The sequence below is a fragment of the Saccopteryx leptura genome, chromosome 2 (genome assembly GCF_036850995.1).
Source record: "Saccopteryx leptura isolate mSacLep1 chromosome 2, mSacLep1_pri_phased_curated, whole genome shotgun sequence".
In the NCBI taxonomy this organism is placed as follows: domain Eukaryota; kingdom Metazoa; phylum Chordata; class Mammalia; order Chiroptera; family Emballonuridae; genus Saccopteryx; species Saccopteryx leptura.
In genome coordinates this window covers 243,254,391-243,278,106 of record NC_089504.1, presented here as the reverse complement: position 1 = coordinate 243,278,106, position 23,716 = coordinate 243,254,391, and the positions used below count along the sequence as shown (strand labels likewise).

At 43.8% G+C, this 23,716-nt stretch overlaps 1 protein-coding gene across 1 annotated transcript in view; it reads left to right on the top strand.

Annotated features, from left to right (window-relative positions):
• Positions 1-23,716, top strand: part of PTPN11 (protein tyrosine phosphatase non-receptor type 11) — an 85,951-nt gene that overhangs the window by 43,757 nt on the left and 18,478 nt on the right. The window contains exons 8-13 of the mRNA XM_066370870.1: positions 1,768-1,847; positions 1,971-2,129; positions 7,113-7,244; positions 10,664-10,818; positions 12,157-12,224; positions 12,739-12,890. Coding sequence (XP_066226967.1) covers positions 1,768-1,847; positions 1,971-2,129; positions 7,113-7,244; positions 10,664-10,818; positions 12,157-12,224; positions 12,739-12,890 — 746 coding nt within the window. The remainder of the gene's footprint in view (positions 1-1,767; positions 1,848-1,970; positions 2,130-7,112; positions 7,245-10,663; positions 10,819-12,156; positions 12,225-12,738; positions 12,891-23,716) is intronic.

The following is a 23,716-nucleotide window of genomic DNA, read 5'->3' as shown; positions in this document are numbered from 1 at the left end:
TGTGTACATATGCACACTTACATGGTGTATATGTATGTCACGTCCATGTGGATTATGTGTGATATGTGTAGGTCAGGGTGGGAGGCTGTTGGAGGCATTTATAATGCTGAGAAGGCAATGAAGAATTAGCAGAGAATCGGTTTGAGTCACAGCAGGGTCCTAATGACCTTGGGGAAGCCTCATCCTTTTGTATGTGTAAGTTTTTGTTTCTGCTCAGGAGGTCTAATGGTGCTCATTAGTAAGATGTTGGGATATAGAGAATGATGGAAGGGAACAGTGGTATGCAGCATCTAAATAGAATATGACTGCCCTTTTCTCTTTTAAAGATCCCAATTAGACATTTCCTCTGATTAAAAGATTCTTTCTTTAAAGATCAGGAGTCTAAGGCAAAAGAATATTATGTTTTCTTTTTTTGAGAGAGAGAAGAAGGGAGAAAGAAAGAGAGAAAGGAGGAGAGAGAGAGAAGGACCAGCTCATTGTTCCATGTAGTTTTGTACTCATTGGTTGCTTGTAATACATGCCTGACCAGTGCTTGAACAGGCAACCTCAGGGCTGAGCTGGGGCCCTTGGAATTGAGCTGGCATACTCTGATTGTGCTGGCGACCTCGGTGCTCCAGGACGTTCTCTCCACTGTGGCACCAGCCAGGGCAACTTTATTTATTTATTTAGTATTTTTCTGAAGTGAGAAGCGGGGAGGCAGACAGACAGACTCCCATATGTGCCCGGCCGGGATTCACCCGGCATGCCCACCAGGGGACGATGCTCTGCTCATCTGGGGCGTTGCTCCATTGCAACCAGAGCCATTCTAGTGCCTGAGGTGGAGGCCACGGAGCCATCCTCAGTGCCCTGGCCAACTTTGCTCCAATGGAGTCTTGGCTGTGGGAGGGGAAGAGAGAGACAGAGAGAAAGGAGAAGGGGAGGAGTGGAGAAGCAGATGGGCACTTCTCCTGTGTGCCCTGGCCAGGAATCGAACCTGGGACTTCACATGCCGGGACGACGCTCTACAGCTGAGCCAACCAGCCAGGACAGGCAACATTATTTTTTAAGATACACCACTATGTTGCTAATTCCCATTGTTGGTTAATTGATACATCAAAGTGTTGTCTTCTAGATACTGTATTTCATTCTGCTTCATTAAAAAAAAACCTTTTCTTATGAAAAATTTTAAATGTCTTCAAAAGTAGACAGAATAGTGTGAAGAATTCACATGTATCCTCACCCAGCTCCAATAATTGTCACCTTGTGTCCAGTCATTTCATCTATGCTATGTCCACTTCTCCTCTCTCTCCAAATTAGTTTGAAGCAAATAGACATTATGCCATTTATTTATATTTCACTCTTCCTTTTTTAAAAAAAAAAACTTTAAAAAAATTTTAGGTTCACAAGTTATAAAAATATATACACTAGAAGGTTCTCATGTCCCCTTATCCAGCTTCTCCCAGTGATATCCTATAGATCCATAGGACATTATCAAAGCCAGGAAAGTGACATCACTGCTTTATTCTTCTTGAGGAAAGCATTCTTAAGCATCATGTGGTCAGATTATTGTTGTGTTTACTTAGAATTTAACCCTTTGAGTAGTGAGTTTTTTAACCCTTTAAGTGAGGACGTACATGAATGTTTGTACTACTCAAAAGGTTAATTTTTTTATGTGGTTTCATCATTAAATGACCATAACTTGGACTAGGTTGAGGATGAACTGATTTGAACTGATTTGTCTCAAAGGGGGCTCAGTAGTTTTGTGACTGTGGTCTCTTTTCCTTCCAGTTGACCATACGAGGGTTGTTCTACATGATGGTGATCCCAATGAGCCTGTTTCTGATTACATCAATGCAAATATCATCATGGTAAATGTAGCTTTTCAGTGTCTTCTGACTATACATTGCTAGCCTACTTTTTATTTGAAATTCTTTCTTGTGTTCTGAAAGCAGCTTTTGAATGTTTGACTGATATTCTTCTTCCACTTCTAGCCTGAATTTGAAACTAAGTGTAACAATTCAAAGCCCAAAAAGAGTTACATTGCCACACAAGGCTGTCTGCAAAATACAGTGAATGACTTTTGGCGGATGGTGTTTCAAGAGAACTCTCGAGTGATTGTCATGACAACGAAAGAAGTAGAGAGAGGGAAGGTATATTGCATACTCTTCTGCTAAAATATTTAAAAATTATTGCTTACATCAGGTTGACCATTAACCTTAATGTTATTCATTCTTAATATTAGGTTAAGAAGTGAACAAACCAGTTAAGCTTAAGCCACCTTGACACTCTGGAAAAAGGTAGCATTGAAGAAATTTCATGATGACATGCCTTAGTGTAGTTTTCTTTAGGTTTCTTCTGTTTTGGGTTCATTGAGCCACATTTGGATATATGGATTTACGTGTTTTTTGTTTATTTTCAAATTTGGATGGTATTTACTATTTCGTCAAATACACATCCCCAGCCTACCTTGTCCTGGGACACCAGTTACATGTAATTAGGCAGTTTGAAGTTGTCTTCAAGCTCATTGAAGTTTTGTTCATTGTTCATCTCTTTTTTTTTTTTTTTTTTGTATTTTTCTGAAGCTAGAAACGGGGAGAGATAGTCAGACAGACTCCCGCATGCGCCCGACCGGGATCCACCCGGCACACCCACCAGGGGCGACACTCTGCCCACCAGGGGACGATGCTCTGCTCCTCCGGGGAGTCGCTCTGCCGTGACCAGAGCCACTCTAGCGCCTGGGGCAGCGGCCAAGGAGCCATCCCCAGCGCCCGGGCCATCTTTGCTCCAATGGAGCCTCGGCTGCGGGAGGGGAAGAGAGAGACAGAGAGGAAGGAGGGGGGGGGGTAGAGAAGCAAATGGGCGCTTCTCCTATGTGCCCTGGCCGGGAATCGAACCCTGGTCCCCCGCACGCCAGGCCGACGCTCTACCGCTGAGCCAACCGGCCAAGGCCTCTTTTTTTTTTTTTTTTTAATGTTCTCTTTTTTTCCTCCCAGGTTTCATTTTGGGTAGGTTCTTTTGCTCTATGTCTTTAAGTTAATCTTTCCTTCAGCAGTGTAATCTGTTAGTCCCGTTCAGTGTGCTGTCCCTTCAGACATTGTCCTTTTCATTTCTAGTAGTTTTACTCAAGTCTTTTTAGTATCATCCATGTTTTATTCACACGTGCATCATTCTCTATACCTTTGCACATGTGGAGTGCATTTATAACACAGTGGTACCTTGAGATATGAACAGACCAACATACAAATATTTTAAGATATGGGCTGCAACTTGGTCCATAATTTTGTTCGAGATCCGAGCGAAATTCTGAGATAGGAGTGGTGATTTGGGAAGCTGCTGCTAGTTGGCGCGTTGGCGCACGGGTCCAGTATTGGCAGTTTGATTGATATACGAATTGACTGACTTACGAGCTCCGTTACAGAATGAATTAAATTCGTATCTCAAGGTACCACTGTAACTCCTTTAATGTCCTTGTCACTAATCCTATTATAAGTATCATTTCATTTTCCCAGTTTTTCAGTTATTTAAGATGGGAAGGTCAACCCAGTCTTGTTACTCCATTGTAGCTAGAAGCAGCGGTCAAAAAGGGAGTGTTAGAGGGCCTGTCTAGTACTTCCAGGTGGTTAGAGTACTAGTAAATCAATAGTAACTTCACTGGTCATGTAAACCACTCATCATGACTTTTAAGCATTTAAACATTAATTTTAATTATCTGAACAATATATTCATATAAATATTCAAACGCAGGGTTAAAGTTGCCTTTATCACCATCGCTTGTCCACCCATTTTAGCCCCCTCCTCCAATATAAACCCTGTGTGATGTGCATTGTTCTACACTTTCTAATTGTCATTGAAGAAGTACTTTCATACAGTCACTTGATTGTGCATCTTGGATTTTTTCCCCCCACTAAATCTAGGTTTTAATTTCTGTTAGCATGTGTTGGTCTATCTCATAGTAATTGCATGACATTTCATGGTATGTACGTGTCATAAATTATTTAACCATTACGCCCTGAGCTTTTAAGTGTTTCGGATTTTGCTTTTATAAACAGTGCTGAAGTGTTCAGTCTTGTTCTTGCTTTTGTCTTTATGTGGCAAGTGTTTCTCGAGGACAGATGTCAAGAATTGCTAGGTGCTACATAAATTTATGTAAGTTCTGCCAAACTGCCTTCCAGAGTGGTTGTGCCAGGTCACACTCCCCCCAGCTGCATGTGCCTGGTGCCTGTCTCCCCACACTCTTCACACGATGACAGAGAAGCAGACAGAGTTCACCAAGTGATGGCCTTCTGGGTTATCCCAAAGCAGGTTTATCCGCACAGGGTTTTTTTTAATATGGAAGAGTTCTGTGTTTTTGTTTGTGTTCTAGTTAAAGTGCTTTTTTAGATATATTTGAATTGGTTTATGTAAGAGTTGCATGGAATGTAGCAGTCGTACAATTCAGTTAAACCTAAGAAAGATGGGTGATTTTAGATTTTAGTCCTGCTACTGTACTTTTCTTATAGTTGTGAGGGTCAGTGCGACTTTGTAAGATTTTCATCATTGTACTAGGAGTTGGTATGCTTCTGAATACCTCAGAACTGGGCTGGTCGTTGTGAAACGAAGGCCTCCTGCAGTAACATTAGTTGGTATTGAATTCATGGATGAGTTACAATGTGGTCATAATTTCTGCTTCAGGTGTCACCAGCCCTGCGTATGGAAAGAAAGGTAAACCGAAACCTCTGTCCTACGTACTGCCTACTGGTAGTTCCAGGAGGCCACCTATTTCTCCGAGGACTTGGGGGCTGTGAAGACAGGATGCTCGTGTCACTTCAGCGGAGTCAGGACTGGTCCCTTACATAAGAGCTGTTGGAAGCTCCTAGAACAGACAGACATTGGGCCAGATCCCTGTGCCCGCCCCTCGCCCCCTCCCCCTAGACCGAGCCTGCTTTTCCCTTCTTCTGCTTCCCCGTGTGGTAGAGGGGTGGCCTGAGGGGCTTTCATCTTCTCCTAGACCTCTCTGACACCCTGTTTTCTCAGTGTCGCACCCCCATACCCTGTAGAGAATAAAACCCAGACTCTGGGTCCCTTTTGATCCCTCTGCTTTCATTTAAAAGCTGAAGTATTAGCCCTCACAGTTTAGAATTTATTTTTTTTTGGTCAAGATTTACATCAGAGTTTGGAAAAGTGGGAGGCAGGCTGCCGTCGCTAGCAGCTGTTTGAGGTCAGCTCGCACGTTTTTAGAGTTGTGATTTAATGTTGCGTTCTCTTGAGCGACAGCAGTCCTTAGAATCAATTAGCCAGTAACAGGCTTGAGTACAATTAGTATTGAAAATGTGTATTTGGGGGAAAATTGTATGAAATCTGTCACAGGGTATTTGGATCTACAAAACACTGGAGGGAAAGCTGTATTCAAAATACTAATAACTGAAAGACCCCTAGCTGTGCCAAGCAAAAGAGTTGCACCATCCTTTAAACTCTTCTGAAGTTTCCTCCTCCCATGTTTTTCTTTTCTTTCAGTTGGCAGTTGACTGTGGGGCTAGTCTGCAGCTGCTTTTTTACTTCTAGTTTTTTTTTTTTGTATTTTTCTGAAGCTGGAAATGGGGAGAGACAGACAGACTCCCGCGCCCGACCGGGATCCACCTGGCACGCCCACCAGGGGGCGATGCTCTGCCCCTCCGGGCGTCGCTCTGTTGCGACCAGAGCCACTCCAGCGCCTGGGGCAGAGGCCAAGGAGCCATCCCCAGCGCCCGGGCCATCTTTGCTCCAATGGAGCCTTGGGTGCGGGAGGGGAAGAGAGAGAGAGGAAGGAGAGGGGGAGGGGTGGAGAAGCAGATGGGTGCCTCTCCTGTGTGCCCTGGCCGGGAATTGAACCCGGGACTTCTGCACGCCAGGCCAACACTCTACCACTGAGCCAACCGTCCAGGGCCTTACTTCTAGTTTTATAACTGGGAATTTCCTAATATACAAATAAATTTTCTTTTGCTGATATTTGTGTCTCAGTTGTGGCGGAAAGGGAGTGGTGTTGGTGACCGCGCCCAGAAAATAACCAAAACACAAAATCATTCTTTGCCCAGAACACGTCACCCTATGTATGCAGACTCGTCCCTCATTGAGCGGAATATCTTCCTCTTTGGCAGCAAGGATGATTTTCTTGGTGCCGTATTTTCCCATCTGCCTGTTCTGAAGCCAGCAGCTTTTGCAGGCTTGGCATCCCCGGGCAGCCAGTTAGGCAAAGGTGACATGTGCAGTAGGTAGCACACAGATCTGGATATAGAAAAAGCAGCTGGTTCAGAGCCCATCAGCTGCCTTTCTGTGCTGGAGGTATTCGCACTTGGGTTAGATAAGACCCAGGATCCTCCCACACTGGGGTGGAAGTGAACCAGACTGTCTGGCTTCCTGGGTGGCCCAGCCACCTCCAGAGTCCTTGCTTGCCTTCCCTGCGGAGAGACCGGCAGATTTCTAGAATTCAAAACTGGTTGCTAGACTGCACCCTCAACCTGGTCATTTATTCGCTTGGCATCTTTGATTATTGTTTTGTTATTTTTTTTTTTACAGAGACATAGAGTCAGGGAGAGGGATAGATAGGGGCAGACAGACAGGAACGGAGAGAGATGAGAAGCATCAATCATCAGTTTTTCGTTGCGACACCTTAGTTGTTCATTGATTGCTTTTTCATATGTGCCTTGACCGGGGGCTACAGCAGACTGAGTAACCCCTTGCTCGAGCCAGCGACCTTGGGTCCAAGCTGATGAGCTTTTGCTCAAACCAGGTGAGCCCGCGCTCAAGCTGGCGACCTCAGGGTCTCAAACCTGGATCCTCCGCATCCCAGTCCGACGCTCTATCCACTGCACCACCAACTGGTCAGGCATCTTTGATTGTTTAGAGACAAGCAAACACACATTCAATTCTCCTTTGACCTGTGTGGGACTGGACAGCTCTGCATAGACGGCTCTCTTTCCCCACTTCTCCCTGGTTCTCCAAGCTCCTGCTTTTTAAATTTGGACAGTTGCCTTTGGAAATCCAACAGTTCAATGTGAGTCGGGCCATTTTCCATGTTAGTGGTCATTAAGCAAGACTTGAACATTTGCTTTCTGCCAGTTTAAGCTTTCCTTGCAGAGTTCACAGAGATTAACTGTCCTTTTTTTGATCCCTTCCAGAGTAAGTGTGTCAAGTACTGGCCTGACGAGTATGCTCTGAAAGAATACGGGGTCATGCGCGTTAGGAATGTCAAAGAGAGCGCCGCTCATGACTATACGTTAAGAGAACTCAAACTTTCAAAGGTTGGACAAGTAAGTATATTGTCGTATTTTAGAAACTTTGGGAACTCTGTACAGCATGCAGCAACCCAGGGCCTTGCTGTTACTCATGTTTGCATACATTCATCCCTTCGTTCACTCATTGATTCAGGAGCCACTTGTTGGGTGCCTTCTATGTACCAGGTCCTCTTGAGGCACTGCTGGTACCTTGTAGACAAGACAGGTACAGCCTCTCTTCTTGTGAGCCTGGGAAGACCAAAAGTTAAAAAGTAAATAACCAACTAAGCTGATCGTGCTGTCTGGAAGGCCCAGGGTGGTGTGCTGGGGGGATGGGTACTTGGAACAGAGTAACAGGGAGGGCCATTCTGAGGGTGTGTAGCTTGAGCTGAGACTGAAGACGGAGAAGCCAGGCATCCAGAGAGTCAGGAGAAGACGGTCCCGAACACAAGGAGCAGTAGGTGCAGAGACCTTGAGGCCTATTTAGTGACCACATTCCATGGCATTAGATCTTAATTGCATATCGTTCAGTTTGCCTCCGGGATGCCCACCTTTACAAATAGCCATGCTCCAGAGCAGACATGGGCATTCCCACAGATCTGAAGTGCCATGGTATGGCAGAGGCTGGGCTTTCTTCCAGCTTGGGCACTAGAGAGACTGTCTCAGAAGAGGTTGGGCCCTTAAGGGTGGGAATTCCGTGGGAGAAGAGGGCCTCCTGGCAGAGGTGTCATTGTGAGTTCAGCACTGAGGTGCAAACTGTGGTTTGCACTTTCATGGGAAGTGGAGGCAAGTAGGGACTGTCAGAGATAAATTTCTGCTGAGACAGGATGTGACTGAGTCGGGATGAGACTCACCACCACGCTGAGAAATGTGAACTTTACTTACTTGTTGGCGTAAAACACGTGAGGATTCTTGAGCCTAGTGAACATGCATAGATAGCATCGAGTGCCAGGAAGGTGTCTAACAGCTGGGAGGAGTGGCGAGAGGGGTTGGGCCTGGTTGGAGGCCTCTGCAGTGGGCTAGGGGAAGGGGTGGAGATTGGAGGGGGGGGCGGGATCCAGAACATGATGGATGGAGGGCGGTTGCTTCTGTGGCAAGGGGAGGGACAGAGGCAAAGGTGCAGGTAGGGGAGCTGGAATGGATTTCCTCTGTATGAGCCAAGCCATCAATTGACACTTGAAGGGAGTAAGAAGAGACGAAATATCGTAGGAAAATGGGAAAAGTATGAGATAGTAATTGTATAGAAAAGGCAAGAAATCCATTAAATTTCTGGGCAGTGCTGAGTGCCTAACTGAGGTGGCAAACATGAATATTTAGTGACACCGGTCACCTGGTTGTGTGATTTGTCTCCGTGGGCTCTTTTCTGTGGGGTGGTTGGGTCTGTGCAGGCTTGGTGCCTTTCCCAGGGTCACAGTGCGTGGAGACAGTGGTGGGTGTCAGGAGAGTGCGGGGACTCCGAGCGTGTGGGGTGAAAGGGCCCAGGACCGGAGGAGGCGGGCAGAGCGGGGAGAGGCTCAGGGAGCTGGGCTGTGGTGGGGGCTCAAGCTGGAAACCTCCAAGGCCGTGGTCGGGGAGGAGGGATGCTGGGACTTCTGATGTCAGTCAGGGTGCAGTGCCCCTGAGGGTGGAAAGAGGGTGGAAGGTTCAGTCTATCACAGAGGCTGTGACAGGAGCTGGGAAAATGTAGCTGTTGAGCAGATATGCAGAGATTTAGAGGACACTGGATGAAGATTCCAGGTAGGGTTTTCTTTAGTTTTGGTGATAAACTCCCTATCTTCTCGTTGTCAGTTGTTTCTGAGTAGCAGGTCGATTTTTCTTCAGTTTTAGTGAGTCACCATCCATCTTATTGTTATCGGAGATATTTGAGTAGCAGGTACAGGAAGTGTTGGCATTTGGGTGTCTGTGTTGTACCCTCGGATGTAGGTGACATGGGACCCATCATTTCTCCAGAATTGCTGTCACAGATTATCTGCTTTTTATGTAATATGTTACATTTTATCTAAAGAGCTGTCACATGATCTGATTTAAGCCTCCTAACTGACTGGGAAGGAGGAGTTGGGGTGGAGACCTCAGGGACCTTTTACTGAGGAGGAGGAGGAGCATGGAGGAGCAGGGTGGCGGAGGTCATTCTCGCTCCCTGACTGTCCTCCTTGTGACTGTCGCTCTTTGCTTTTTAGCTCACCAGTAACATCCAGAAAAATCTTCATAACTTCAGCAAATTAAATGCAATTGATTCCAGAAAAGATCTTAATTGTGGTTCAGATTCCTTGGCTGTCCTGAAGGTGACTCGCTGAGGACACTGGTCTAGTTACTCTTTCCTTTTTTAAAAGTCCCCTTTGCCTGACCTGTGGTGGCGCAGTGGATAAAGCGTCGACCTGGAAATGCTGAGGTCGCCGGTTCGAGGCCCTGGGCTTGCCCGGTCAAGGCACATATGGGAGTTGATGCTTCCAGCTCCTCCCCCCTTCTCTCTCTCTGTCTCTCTCTCCTCTCTCTCCTTCTCTCTCTCCTCTCTAAAAATGAATAAATTAAAAAAAAATTAAATTAAAAAAAAAAAAGTCCCCTTTAAAAATGTCACCTAGCTTGGATTACCTCCAGATACATAGGAGGAAGATGTAACAAAGACTAGTGCTGCTCAGTGACCTGCACTGGGTGGGAGGTCTTGGGACCATTGTTCTACAGTCTTGGTACCATGGTTGGCCTTTATTAGTGACCACTGTCCTTCAAGAAGTTTGTGTGCTGAGTCTCGTCCCGTTTGCAGAGCAGTGGCTGTGTGTTTCATTGCTCGTGTTTAATCCTCCCAGTGGTGTTATGAGAGAGAGAGATTATTATTATTATTTGCAAAGGAAGAAATGGAGGCCTAGAGATGTCCAGGCGCCACAGTGAGTGTGCATGCTGGGACTTGGGCCAAAATCCAGCCATCTGATTGCAAAGCCTGTCTTCTCATTTACTTTGTATCCAACGGAAGTTTCAAGTATCATGATATTATAATAAAAGTGTGTGACTGGGAGAGGAGAGGAGCTTTGGGTCCAAACGGTCAAAGAAGAACGAGGGACTTGAGGGAATACCTGTTTTGTCATGTGGGGGGAGCAGAGCCCGGGTCCCAGGGCCTCCGTTTCCTCCTGGGTTGAGCCCCACACAGACGAGGTGGGCCGGGGATGCTGCCTGCTGCTGGTAACTCAGATGGCTGATGTGGGTTGGCGTTTCCTGAAGAACAGATTGCTGCACTGGACATCTGGGTTCTTATGGCAGAGGCAGAGAGTTCCCTCTGTGATTACTCAGCCAGATCCAAAAGGAGACGAGATCTGGGAAACCCTGCAAAGGACCTTTCGATGGGGTGTGAGGGGGCCGGCTGGCTCCTTTGGCTCCCGTTGGGGCCGAGAAAGATCGAAGCCGGACAGTGCCTCGATCCCTTGATTTATTTAATTCTTTTCTGGTTTTTCTTGGCTCTACTCCAGGGGAATACGGAGAGAACGGTCTGGCAATACCACTTTCGGACCTGGCCGGACCATGGAGTGCCCAGTGACCCCGGGGGCGTGCTGGACTTCCTGGAGGAGGTGCACCATAAGCAGGAGAGCATCATGGATGCGGGGCCAGTGGTGGTTCACTGCAGGTGACCAGCTCCAACCGCCCCCCGGTCCACAGCCTGTCCCGCTTCCTAACGCCCAGGGCTGCTTCTTACCAGCCCAGCTAACTGTAGGAAAAATTCAGTCTGTCTGAGTCATGGATCAACGGCATTAAGGGACACTTTGACCCCAAAAAGTATTTCTATAGACCCTACAGGACTGCTGGGTACTGGGGGTGGCAGGACAAGGAGTGGTGAGTGGAGTCCTTGCTCAAGGAGCCCCAAGTCTGGTCATGCTTGCTTGGTTTTCTTTTTTTAATAGAGTTTTAGAGTTCATCTCCGTGGTTGCGATTCTCTTCTCATCTACCGTAGAAGTAAGATATAAATTTTCCCCCAACAATGCATTTGTTTGCTTCAAAAGATGAGGACCCCTGAAAGCTGTCCCATGGCCTCTGCCTGGAGGTTGTGGCTGCCGGTGCCCAGGTTTGGGTTTCACAGCTATATGGGGCAAAGCTTGGTTTCCTAAGTCTCGTTTCTATGTTGGGCAAGCAGATATGTGGGGAACTTTCTTTGTTTATTTTTAAAAGACTACCGCTTATTGAGCATATGCTTTATGCCAGCCTCTGGGCCCAGTGTTTTTTTGTGTGTTTTGTTTTGTTTTTTGTATTTTTCTGAAGCTGGAAACGGGGAGAGACAGTCAGACAGACTCCCGCATGCGCCCGACCGGGATCCACCCAGCACGCCCACCAGGGGCGATGCTCTGCCCACCAGGGGACGATGCTCTGCCCCTCCGGGGGTTGCTCTGTCGCGACCAGAGCCACTTTAGCGCCTGGGGCAGAGGCCAAGGAGCCATCCCAGCGCCCGGGACATCTCTGCTCCAATGGAGCCTTGGCTGCGGGAGGGGAAGAGAGAGACAGAGAGGAAGGAGAGGGGGAGGGGTGGAGAAGCAGATGGGCGCCTCTCCTGTGTGCCCTGGCCGGGAATCGAACCCGGGACCCCTGCATGCCAGGCCGACGCTCTACCACTGAGCCAACCGGCCAGGGCCTGGGCCCAGTGTTTTTTATATGTGACTCACGTTTTATGCTCACAGCAATCCTGTAAGATGTATACTGTTATACCCATTTCTAGATGAGGAAACTGAGGGTCAGGGAGGTTAAGAGACTTGGCCTCAGGCACACTGTACTGGAGAAGCTGGGCTCCAAGTGCAGGTTGGATGGACTCCAGAGCCCTGTGCTGTTAGCAAATGTGTTTTCCAATATTAATAGACAATCTTCTAAATACTCCCAAGAGCAGATACTGGTTTTGTTAATATTAATAGCTTGGTTTTGAGAATAAAACCCCTGTGAATTAGTTCATTGTCATTGCTTTTTGTCCTTCTGCCCACAGTGCTGGAATTGGCCGGACAGGGACATTCATTGTGATTGATATCCTTATTGACATCATCAGAGAGAAAGGTAGGTCATCTGGAGGGCAAGAAGCTATGGTTCCTGTTTTTAGTTTATGGACAGAAAGTGCTATTGAAAATAGCCTGGGGAAGAAAATTTGAATGTTAAAATTTTCACAAAAATCTCAGCTGAAGATTTCAACTTTCAACATACATATTTGCCAGAGGACAAAAATGATACTGTCTGAGCTTTTGGCATAAGATGAAGCCTAGAACCTGTGGATCCCACCACTGTGGTCTTCTGTGTAATATGTGCTGGTGGTCTCTACCAAGCCACCAAATCCTTGCTGACGGAACAGTGTGGGGTATTGGAAAGTGGGGGAACCTGACCTCTGAGACGTTAACATGTAACCACATGGGATCATTGGTATTGATCGAAAGACCAGGGCTGTAGCCCTTGGAACATGTTTGGTCAGAACATTAAAGACGGCAATTGCTTTACGTCTAAGCCTGCTGAAAGCTGTGTGTTAAACCACTTTACCCTGGCTCTGCCGTTCTCCTGATGCGTCATGGTTCTTTTGTAGGCGTCGACTGTGACATCGATGTTCCCAAAACGATACAGATGGTGCGATCTCAGAGGTCAGGGATGGTCCAGACAGAAGCACAGTACCGGTTCATCTACATGGCTGTCCAGCATTATATCGAAACACTACAGCGCAGGATTGAGGAAGAGCAGGTACCAAGCCTAGACGGGCTGGCATGCAGGCTTCCACTTTCTTCCGGGTGGCTGGCCAACACTCCTCTCACAGTTAGGACAGGCTCTGATAGGTGACTCTCTTTGTTTGGGAATGGGAAACAAGTCCCCAGCCAGGAAGGGCCTCTCTGAGAACTCTTCCCTACTTCACAGCCCCAAGTTTGCCGTCTGGAGGAGCTCGGGGAGGGGCCCCGTGCTGCTGTCCCAGCCTGACCTGGTGGGGAAGCGCCACATAGGAAGGGGGGAGGCCTTTCCCAGGCTCACACGGCATGCATGGAGCTCAGAGCCTAAAAGTTCCAGCCTGTTTCAGTTTAATCCAGGCCATATTTGTCCTGAGTCCATCTCCTAAATGAATGCTTCATTCTTAATAGCATACGGTGGTGGTTTGAACCACCAGTTTGGTTGAGCTGGAAACAGTGAAATTTCAGTTTTAATAAGCATGCATAATGAAGAGGAATGTGGTGCTTGGAGCCTTTCCAAATGAAGCTATTCATGACAGACATGAAGCTGCGTTAATTAGGAATAAGTTGAGACAATGGAATTGAGGAGACCGCTCTTTTGGCAAGCTGGGCTTGTCTCCTGCCCCACCCCCACCCAAGGCCCCCTGTGCTGCGAGCCAGCCGGTGTCTGAACGTCACTGACATTTACCTGCTGTCCCCTCTGGTCATTGCCTTCCACGAAACTCAGCTTCTCAAAACGGGAACTAAGCTCTTCTTGAAGTGGGACCTGCTACCTACCTGAATGATTTCTAGCCTAGCAGAACCACAGCCACATGAGCCAAGCTGGTTAGCTAGCACTTGTTAATTAGTTTGGTGGGTTCTCCATTCACCCACAAACACTCATTAGGCTGTTTCGTTGTAGAAAAACATCTTCAGAAACAGTGTATTATAGGAATGTGAGGTCACATAACACTGGGGAACAAAATTTTTGTTGCATCCACAAAAACACTTGTTCTTACCTAATTCAAGTGTGCTGATCTCAAATCTGACATTAGTTTTTCTCTGTAAGCTACATTTTTTTTGCAATTCAAGATTTTAGGTTTCATCTTATTGTAAAATTTTCAACATTTAGTTTAACATAATGAAGTAGAATGTCTTCTTGGGCATCATCTTTGTGAAAATATAATAATTTATATAATGCAGTAAATACACTAATACACTAAAAGATATGAGTGCATCAGAATTTGTCTACAATTTCAAAATAGAACATATTAAAACACTTATTTTAATCATAAAATTTACGCAAAACTTATTTAAATTCTATTCAAGCAATAGTTTGCATTTATAGCTCTTGCGTTTGTGTACTTGTTGAGGACAATCTCGTTTGATGCTCCAGCAGTAGTCTGCTCATCACTAACAGCTCCAAGATTTTCGGGAAACTTATCAAGGTGACTGTTCAGGAAGTGAATCTTAACACTCATGTTACATCCAATGTCGCGGAAAGCCAACAGCATCCTTTGAACCAGAAGTTCATAGTTTTCTGCTTTTTTGTTGCCAAGGAAGTTCTTTGTAACTGCCACAAAAGACTGCCATGCTGCTTTCTCCTCCTTATTCATCTTCCTGGCAAATTCTTTGTCATGTATAAGAGTTCGAATTTGAGGTTCCATCGAATACACCTGCTTTTATCTTCTCGACAGACAAGGCAGGAAAAGCAGAAATAATATGTTGAAAGCATTCACTTTCTCTATTCAAAGCCTGAACAAACTGCTTCATTAAGCCAAGTTTGATGTGAAGTGGGGGAAAAATGATCCTGTCTCGATTAACTACAGGTTCATTCACAATATATATATATTTTTTTCATTCACAATGTTTTGCATCCCTACTTCCAGAGCTTCACGTTTTGGCCACTCCTGTGTCCAGTGTTTCTCCCGAGCTCGACTGTCCCACAAACACAGAAAGCAAGGATACTTTGTGAAACCTCTCTGTTGTCCTAGCAGGAAATTTACCATTTCAAGATCCACACAAATGATCCAGTTATGCTCCTCATACTTCAGAAAGTCAAGGACAATTTTTTATGTCATTATAATCTTGTTGCAGATGAGTTGGATAACCAGTTGGAACCGCTGCATAAACATTACCGTTGTGTAGGAGAACACATTTCAGACTCGTTTAGAGCTGTCAAGAAATAGCTGCCATTCTGTTGGATTGTAAGTGGTAACACCTAGCTGGCTGAGAAGACTACTGATATCATGACAATAAACAAAGTGTTTGTCTTTGGAAAAAAAGTCCACAGAAATTTGTTCACGTTTCCTGAAATGGGATACTTTAGCTGACCGGTAAAATACATTCTCTTCTTGAAGCCTGGAGGCTAATAACTCAGCTGCTTTCTTTGATAGGCCCAAATCTCTTACTAAGTCATTCAATTCGGGTTGGCTAAACTGCTGAGGGGTTAATGACTGCTTGGCATCAGAAGAAGACCCTTCAGACTCTACAACCATTTCCTCATGCATCTTATCAAAATATACTTGATCACCATGTTCACTTTCTTCATCCTTACAAGAAATAAAACCATTTCAAACTGGAACCGGGAGTGTCTCAAAGTGTGGGATAGGTCGTATTGCTGAAGGAATATTAGGATATGCAATCATGTGCCGTTTTTTCTTGCCGATGCCCTTTGTATGGATCAGACAGAAATAACAGTCACTGCTGTGGTCCTTAGGTTCATGCCAAACCATGGGAATACCAAAAGGCATTCCTTTGCATTTTTCTTTTGTCCAGTCACAAAGCATTTCCTCACAATTATGACACACAATATGAGGAGCCCAATTCTTGTCTTGATCGCCAGTGGAACTTGAAAATAGGCAATATATGCACATGTCACAAATGATGAAATATTGTGCCTTTGACATTGAAGTGTGTAACAGCCACATATATAACACAAGGTGTTACATTTATGCCTATTCGAAGAAGCCATGATTCAATCTTAAAACAAAATAAGAGGGTATTTTTATCAGATAATAATTTTTTACATTTAAAAACAACTACAATTATGTAAAAGTGATGTTTGTAAAACATTAATTGCCTCGTGGTTATGTTCAATCCAAGAGTTGCTGCCCTTTAACTCCAATTTAAAAACCAATGCATGCCATTAACTGTAACAAGAAGAAATTAAAATTGCATTAAAAACTAGAGCATGCACCAAAAAACGGATTTCAGATTTGGAATCAGCGATGCAGAAATATATAGAAAAAGTTTTAAAACCTCATGCAACAGAAAATAAAAAAAAAAATTGTTCCCCAGGGAATTAACAATCTACCTGTTTTGAAATTTCGGGCTTTGAATCTTCCTGTGTTATTTTAAGTGCTGTGAAGTATTTAGATAGCTACTACAGGCCATTGAATAGTTAGTTACCTTTCAGTTACATCTCATTGGGGCCCAGAATAGTTATTTGCCAGAAGAGAATGACTCCTGATAAGCACCAAGAGGAGGCAGCAGGCAGCAGCGTTGGTACAAACGGGGAAGTGCTTGGGAAAGTCCTGAAGCACAGTTACTCTCTGTGGGAGAAGCTGGGGGAAGCGCTCGATGTTTCCTTCAGAGCCTTTGGTTTTTATCTTCACTTTGGAAAACTCAGGGACTTCCCCTTCCGCGTTGGTAGCACCCCAGATCTAGTTACCGAATGTGGTCTCTCTCTGACCCTGAATCTGAGGTCAGAATTTGGATCCACAAACTGAACAAAATCTTTTATGAGTGCCCTTCTTTTGGGGGGAAAGAAGTAGACAAAAGCAAAACGTATTCTCTAATATAAGTATTTTAGAATATTGAATAAAGAAACTGAAAATAAACTAGAGAAACTGAATGTCCCCGGTAATCCCACCCCCAGAACGCTTGGAGGTGTGCATTCATTCATTCATTCATTCAGCCAGTGCTTTCCTGGTGTCATATGTGCCGGCCCCTTGCTCAGCACATTCACTGCATATGATATATGAGCCTTCGTATTGTAAAAACGTGTTGGCTTACATCATTTATTTTAAAAACTGGGTTCCTGTAATATGTAGGTTTCTGCATTGTGTTGTTTGATTCATTGTAGGAACTTGCTACCTGATTTCATGGTAAAGTAAGAAGTGCTTTCAGTTAGCAAAAGGTTAAAGGTAGCCCTTAAAAACATCAAACCTGCTTGACCAGGCAGTGGGGCGCAGTGGATAGAGTTGGAGTCCGAGAGGACCCAGGTTTGAGACCCCAAGGGCACCAGCTTGAGCGCGGTTTGAGCAAGGCTCACCAGCTTGAGCCTAAGGTCGCTGGCTTGAGCAAGGGGTCACTTTGTCTGCTGTAGCCCCCCCCCCCCCTCAAGGCATATATGAGAAAGCAATCAATGAACAACTAAGGTGCCGCAATGAGGAATTGATGCCTCTCATCTCCATTCCTGTCTCTCTGTCCATATGTGTCCCTCTCTCTGTCTCTCGCAAAAAAACCCCACCAAAAAACATCAAACCCACCTGATTTTTTTTTTTAAATAAATTTTTATTTTAATGGGGTGACATCAATAAATCAGGGTACATACATTCAAAGAAAACATTTCCAGGTTATCTTGTCATTTAGTTCTGTTGCATACCCATCACCCGAAGAGAGATCGTCCTCCGCCACCCTCCATCCAGTTCTCTCTGTACCCCTCCCCCTCCCCATCCCCCTCTCCCTCTTTCCCTCCCCCCACCCCCCATAGCCACCACACTCCTATCCATGCCTCTTAGTCTCGCTTTTATGTCCCACCAATGTATGGAATCCTGCAGTTCCTGTTTTTTTCTGATTCGCTTATTTCACCCCGCACAATGCTACCAAGACTCCACCATTCCTCTATAAGTGATCCGATGTCACCATTTCTCCTAGCTGAATAATATACCATGGTGTATATGTGCCCCATCTTCTTCATCCAGTCCTCTATTTTTTTTACAGTGGTTAAAAGCCTTTAAGCAAACTCTTGGCCAATACAGCAAGAATCCCTAAAAGAGTAGTGTCCTTAACATGTTCCCCAAGTCCAAGTTGGCCCCATCACCATGCCAAATCCCTGAAAAATGCAACCCAACCACAGTTCAGTCTGTTAGGAGCTGTCACAGGGAGCAGGAGTCCAGGAAAGTTCCCCACAGGAAAAGTCCGCATGGCACTGGAATTGTTGTCACCATTCTATACTTTGCAGCTCATGTCCAATCCCAATGACCGCTGCTTCTAGCTGGTAATGATTCAGGTAGACTGGAAAAAGCCATTTGCAGCATGCGTGGATATGAAGCTTCTGTTCTCCTCTGCCTGGAGAGTTGAGACCAGGTTGCTTTTTCCTGGAGCTCTGTGACTGTGGCCTGGTAAAGAGAACCTTGGGATACACTAAGCTGGGTGGCAAAGGTAAATTCATAATACAAGTTAGCAAAAGGAGGAAAGAGAGCTCTAAATTAGGAGTAGGTCCCAGCCTGAAATATGAGTGGGACATTGAGGTAGGAGGGATAAAGGAAACACTATATATTAAGCAAAGCAGCAGAAAATAGGACTATCAACGCCCACAACAGAGATCTTTGAGGGAAGAATAAAAAACCTGACTATTCAGGCAAAACATAGTTAAGTGGCCCTTGTGCGAATGAGATCAGTTTACCTGCTTCTTGGAAGAAATACCCTAGGCTCGTCCACAGTGTCGTAGATGGGGCCAACGGCCCTGGGCACCTTTAGCCTTCAGTGGCAAACCCCAGCTTTCTGGGCAAGGTTAGGTCATAGGTGGCTGGAGCAGGACTGGAAGAGACTGAACCCTCCCTTAGAGGAGCGAGGGGGAAGCCCACCTTCCAGTGTCCCTGTTTCCTCACAGCAGAGGCGTGTAAGCCTGGCAGGCTTTAGCTCAATGACCTTCCTTTCCACTATTGAAGCAGGACCCAGATGGCATCCTATGAGACCCCTTTGGGGTGTTGGAGCCTTTAAGGGTGTATCCTAAAAGCTGGTAGTTCCCCTGATCTCTATTGGGCTTTTTCTGCCTCTAGGTATCTTAAAAGCCATTCTCAGAAGATCTCGCTGAGGGGTTTGAGGATCCCCATCCGCCTATATAAATCTTTTCCATATATCTGGAGCTGTTTGGAAAAAAGACAGAACAGTGTTATTAGCTAGATCTAATAAAGAAGGTAGTAGTTTGCAGACGAAAAAGATTTGGTGTCTCCTGTTCATCAGCATTCAAAAGAAATGTAAATTTTTTTTTTTTTTTTTTTTAAGTAAAAAGCATGATATGGTAGACCCGTCGGAGTCATTGGCCTGGTGTGCAGGATTCCCGGGTTCGATTCCTGGCCAGAGCACACAGGAGAAGTGCCCATCTACCTCTCCACTCCTCCCTCTCTCCTTTTCGTTTCTCTCCTCCCGCCCGCAGCCAAGGCTCCACCGGAGCAAATCCACCCTGGGCACTAAGGATGGCCCCACGGCCTCTGCCCCAGTTGCTAGAATGGCTCGGGTTGTAACAGAGCAACATCCCAGATGGGCAGAGCATTCCCCCCGGTAGGCATGCCAGGTGGATCCCAGTCAGGCGCATGCAGGAGTCTGTCTGACTGCCTCCCCATCCCCATCCTCAGAAATATACAAAAAATAAATAAATAAAAGAAAAAATACTAAAAAAAAAATAATAATAAAATAAAATAAAATAAAATAAATAAAATAAAAAAATAAATTAAAAAAAAAAAAAAAGGGAGGGGGCATTCCCTTGTGCTAAAGCTCCAGGGAGCATGGAGTGAGCTTGAGTATGTCCTATGAAACATGGAGCTCTATGTTTACATATAAGTCTTTGAAGAAGGAGGAACTGCTGAAGTAGTTTATCAGCATTTGTCCCTAAGACAGCAGTCTTTGTAGTGGGAACACCATACGTAAATATTTGCTGTCTGTCTATAGATTAAGGGGGGAATATGGCAAATGCTGAAAAGCCATGATCTTTGTGACCCTCCCCTCCCCCAACCCCCTCCCTCTTCTCCTCCCACCCTGTAACCCCAACACTGTTGTTCATGTCTCTGAGTCTCATCTTTATGTCCCACCTATGTATGGAAACATATAGTTCTTAGTTTTTCTGATTTACTTCTTTCACTCAGTATAATGTTATCAAGGCCCATCCATGTTGTTGTAAAAGATCCTATGTCATCATTTCTTATGGCTGAGTAGTATTCCATAGTATATATATACCAAAGCTTTTTAATCCACTCGTCCTCTGATGGACATTTGGGCTGTTTCCAAATCTTTGCTATTGTGAACAATGCTGCCATAAACATGGGGGTGCATTTCTTCTTTTCAAACAGTGCTATGGTGTTCTTGGGGTATATTCCTAACAGTGGTATAGCTGGGTCAAAAGGCAGTTCGATTTTTAATTTCTTGAGGAATCTCCATACTGTTTTCCACAGTGGCTGCACCAGTCTGCATTCCCACCAGCAGTGCAGGAGGGTTCCCTTTTCTCCACATCCTCGCCAGCACTTATTCTGTGTTGTTTTATTGATGAGCGCCATTCTGACTGGTGTGAGGTGATATCTCATTGTGGTTTTAATTTGCATTTCTCTAATCATTAGTGATGTTGAACATTTTTTCATATGCCTATTGGCCATCTGTGTGTCCTCTTTGGAGAAGTGTCTATTCATTTCTTTTGCCCATTTTTGGATTGGATTGTTTGTCTTCCTGGTATTAAGTTTTACAAGTTCTTTATAAATTTTGGCTATTAACCCCTTGTCAGACGCTATGTCAAATATATTCTCCCATTGTGTAGTTTGTCTTTTTATTCTGTTCTTATTGTCTTTAGCTGTGCAGAAGCTTTTTAGTTTGATAAAGTCCCATTTGTTTATCCTGTCTTTTATTTCACTTGCCTGTGGAGACAAATCAGCAAATATATTGCTGCGAGAGATGTCAGAGAGCTTACTGCCTATGTTTTCTTCTAAGATGCTTATGGTTTCACGGCTTACATTCAAGTCTTTTATCCATTTTGAGTTTATTTTTGTGAGTGGTGTAAGTTGGTGGTCTAGTTTCATTTTTTTGCAGGTAGCTGTCCAGTTTTCCCAACACCATTTGTTGAAGAGGCTGTCTTTACTCCATTGTATTGTCTTACCTCCTTTGTCAAATATCAGTTGTCCATAGAGCTGTGGGTTTATTTCTGAGTTCTCTGTTCTGTTCCATTGATCTATGTGCCTGTTCTTATGCCAGTACCATGCTGTTTTGAGTACAATGGCCTTATAATATAACTTGATATGTGGAAGTGTGATACCTCCTGCTTTTTTCTTCCTTTTCAGGATTGCTGAGGCTATTCGTGTTCTTTTTTGGTTCCATATAAATTTTTGGAATATGTGTTCTATGTCTTTGAAGTAAGTTATTGGTATTTTCATTGGTATTGCATTGAATTTATAAATTGCTTTGGGTAATATAGACATTTTAATGATGTTTATTCTTCCTAATCATGAGCTCGGTATATGCCTCCACTTACTCGTATCTTCCCTGATTTCTTTTATCAATGTTTTATAATTTTCCACATACAAGTCTTTAATCTCCTTGGTTAGATTTATTCCTAGGTACTTTATTTTTTTGGTTGCAATGGTAAAGGGGATTGATTCCCTGATTTCTCTTTCTGACAGTTCATTATTAGTGTATAAAAATGCCTCTGATTTCTGAGTGTTGATTTTATATCCTGCCACCTTGCCAAATTCTTTGATCAGGTCTAGTAGTTTTTTGACTGAGACTTTAGGGTTTTCTATATACAATATCATGTCATCTGCAAATAATGATAGTTTTACTTCTTCTTTTCCAATTTGGATGCCTTTTATTTCTTTTTCTTGTCTGATTGCCGTGGCGAGGACTTCCAGAACTATGTTGAATAAGAGTGGTGAAAGGGGGCACCCCTGCCTTGTTCCTGATCTTAAGGGGATTGCTTTTAATTTTTGCCCATTGAGTATGATGTTGGCTGTGGGTTTGTCATAGATGGCCTTTATCATGTTGAGGTATGTTCCCTGTATTCCCACTTTGCTGAGAGTTTTGATCATGAATGGGTGCTGGACTTTATCAAATGCCTTTTCTGCATCTATTGAAATTATCATGTGGTTTTTCTCCTTTCTTTTGTTTATGTGATGAATCACATTGATTGATTTGCGAATATTGTACCAGCCTTGCCTCCCAAGAATAAATCTCACTTGATCATTGTGTATGATTTTTTCCATATATTGCTGGATCCGGTTTGCTAATATTTTGTTGAGGATTTTTGCATCTAAGTTCATCAGGGATATTGGCCTATAATTTTATTTTTTTGTGTTGTCTTTGCCTGGTTTTGGAATCAGAATTATGCTCGCCTCATAAAAGGAGTTTGGAAGTCTTCCTTCCTCTTGAATTTTTTGAAATAGCTTGAGAAGGATAGAAGTTAGTTCTTTTTTGAATATTTGGTAGAATTCACTTGTGAAGCCATCAGGCCCAGGACTTTTCTTTTTTGGGAGTTTTTTGATAGCTGTTTCAATCTCATTTGTTGTAATTGGTCTGTTTAGGTTTTCTGATTCTTCCAGATTGATTTTTGGAAGATTATATGATTCAAAGAATTTGTCCATTTCATCTAGGTTGTCTAGTTTTTTGGCGTACAGTTCTTCATAGTATTTTCTTACAAAATTTTGTATTTCTGTTGTGTCAGTTGTTATTTCTCCACTCTCGTTTCTAATTTTATTTATTTGAGTCCTCTCTCTTTTTTTTTTGGTGAGTCTTGTTAAAGGTTCATCGATCTTGTTTACCTTTTCAAAGAACCAGCTCCTGGTTTCATTGATCCTCTGTATTGTTTCTTTAGCCTCTATGTCATTTATTTCTGCTCTGATCTTTATTATTTCCTTCCTTCTACTAGTTCTGGGCTTTACTTGCTGTTCTTTTTCTAGTTCTTTTAGATGCAGGGTTAAGTTGTTTATTTGAGCTTTTTCTAGCTTCTTGAGGTATGCCTGTAATGCTATAAACTTCCCTCTCAGGACTGCTTTTGCTGTGTCCCATAAATTTTGAGTTGATGTATGCTCATTATCGTTTGTTTCTAGGAATTTTTTAATTTCTTCTTTGATCTCAATGTTAACCCATTCATTGTTTAACAACGTGCTATTTAGTTTCCAAGTATTTGAATGTTTTTCAATTTTTCTATTGTGGTTGATTTCTAGTTTAATGCCATTGTGATCAGAGAAAGTGCTCGATATGGTTTCAATCTTCTTAAATTTGTTGAGCCCGCTTTTGTGCCCTAACATGTGGTCTATTCTAGAGAATATACCATGAGCGCTTGAAAAGAATGTATATTCTGCTGCTTTAGGATGAAAGGTTCTGAAGATATCTATTAAATCCAGTTGATCTAATATGTCCTTTAAGTCTGCTGTTTCTTTGTTAATTTTCTTTCTTGAGGATCTATCTAATGATGTTAATGGGGTATTGAAATCTCCTACTATTATAGTATTGCTGTTGATCTCGCCCTTTAAGTCTATCAAAGTCTGCTTTATATATTTAGGTGCTCCTATTTTAGGTGCGTAGATATTTATAATGGTTATATCTTCCTTTTGGATTGCTCCCTTTATCATTATGTAGTGACTTTCTTTATCTCTAACTATGGTCTTTGTTTTAAAGTCCATTTTGTCTGATATAAGTATTGCTACCCCAGCCTTTTTTTCATTTCCATTTGCGTGAAATATTTTTTTCCATCCTTTTATCTTCAGTCTGTGTGCATCTTTTGATTTAAGGTGTGTCTCTTGTAGACAGCATATGCATGGGTCCTGTTTTCTTATCCACGCAGCTACCCTATGTCTCTTGATCGGGTCGTTTAATCCATTAACATTTAAGGTTATTACTGATATGTAATTGTTTATTGCCATTTTTTTTCTTTAAAACTGTTTT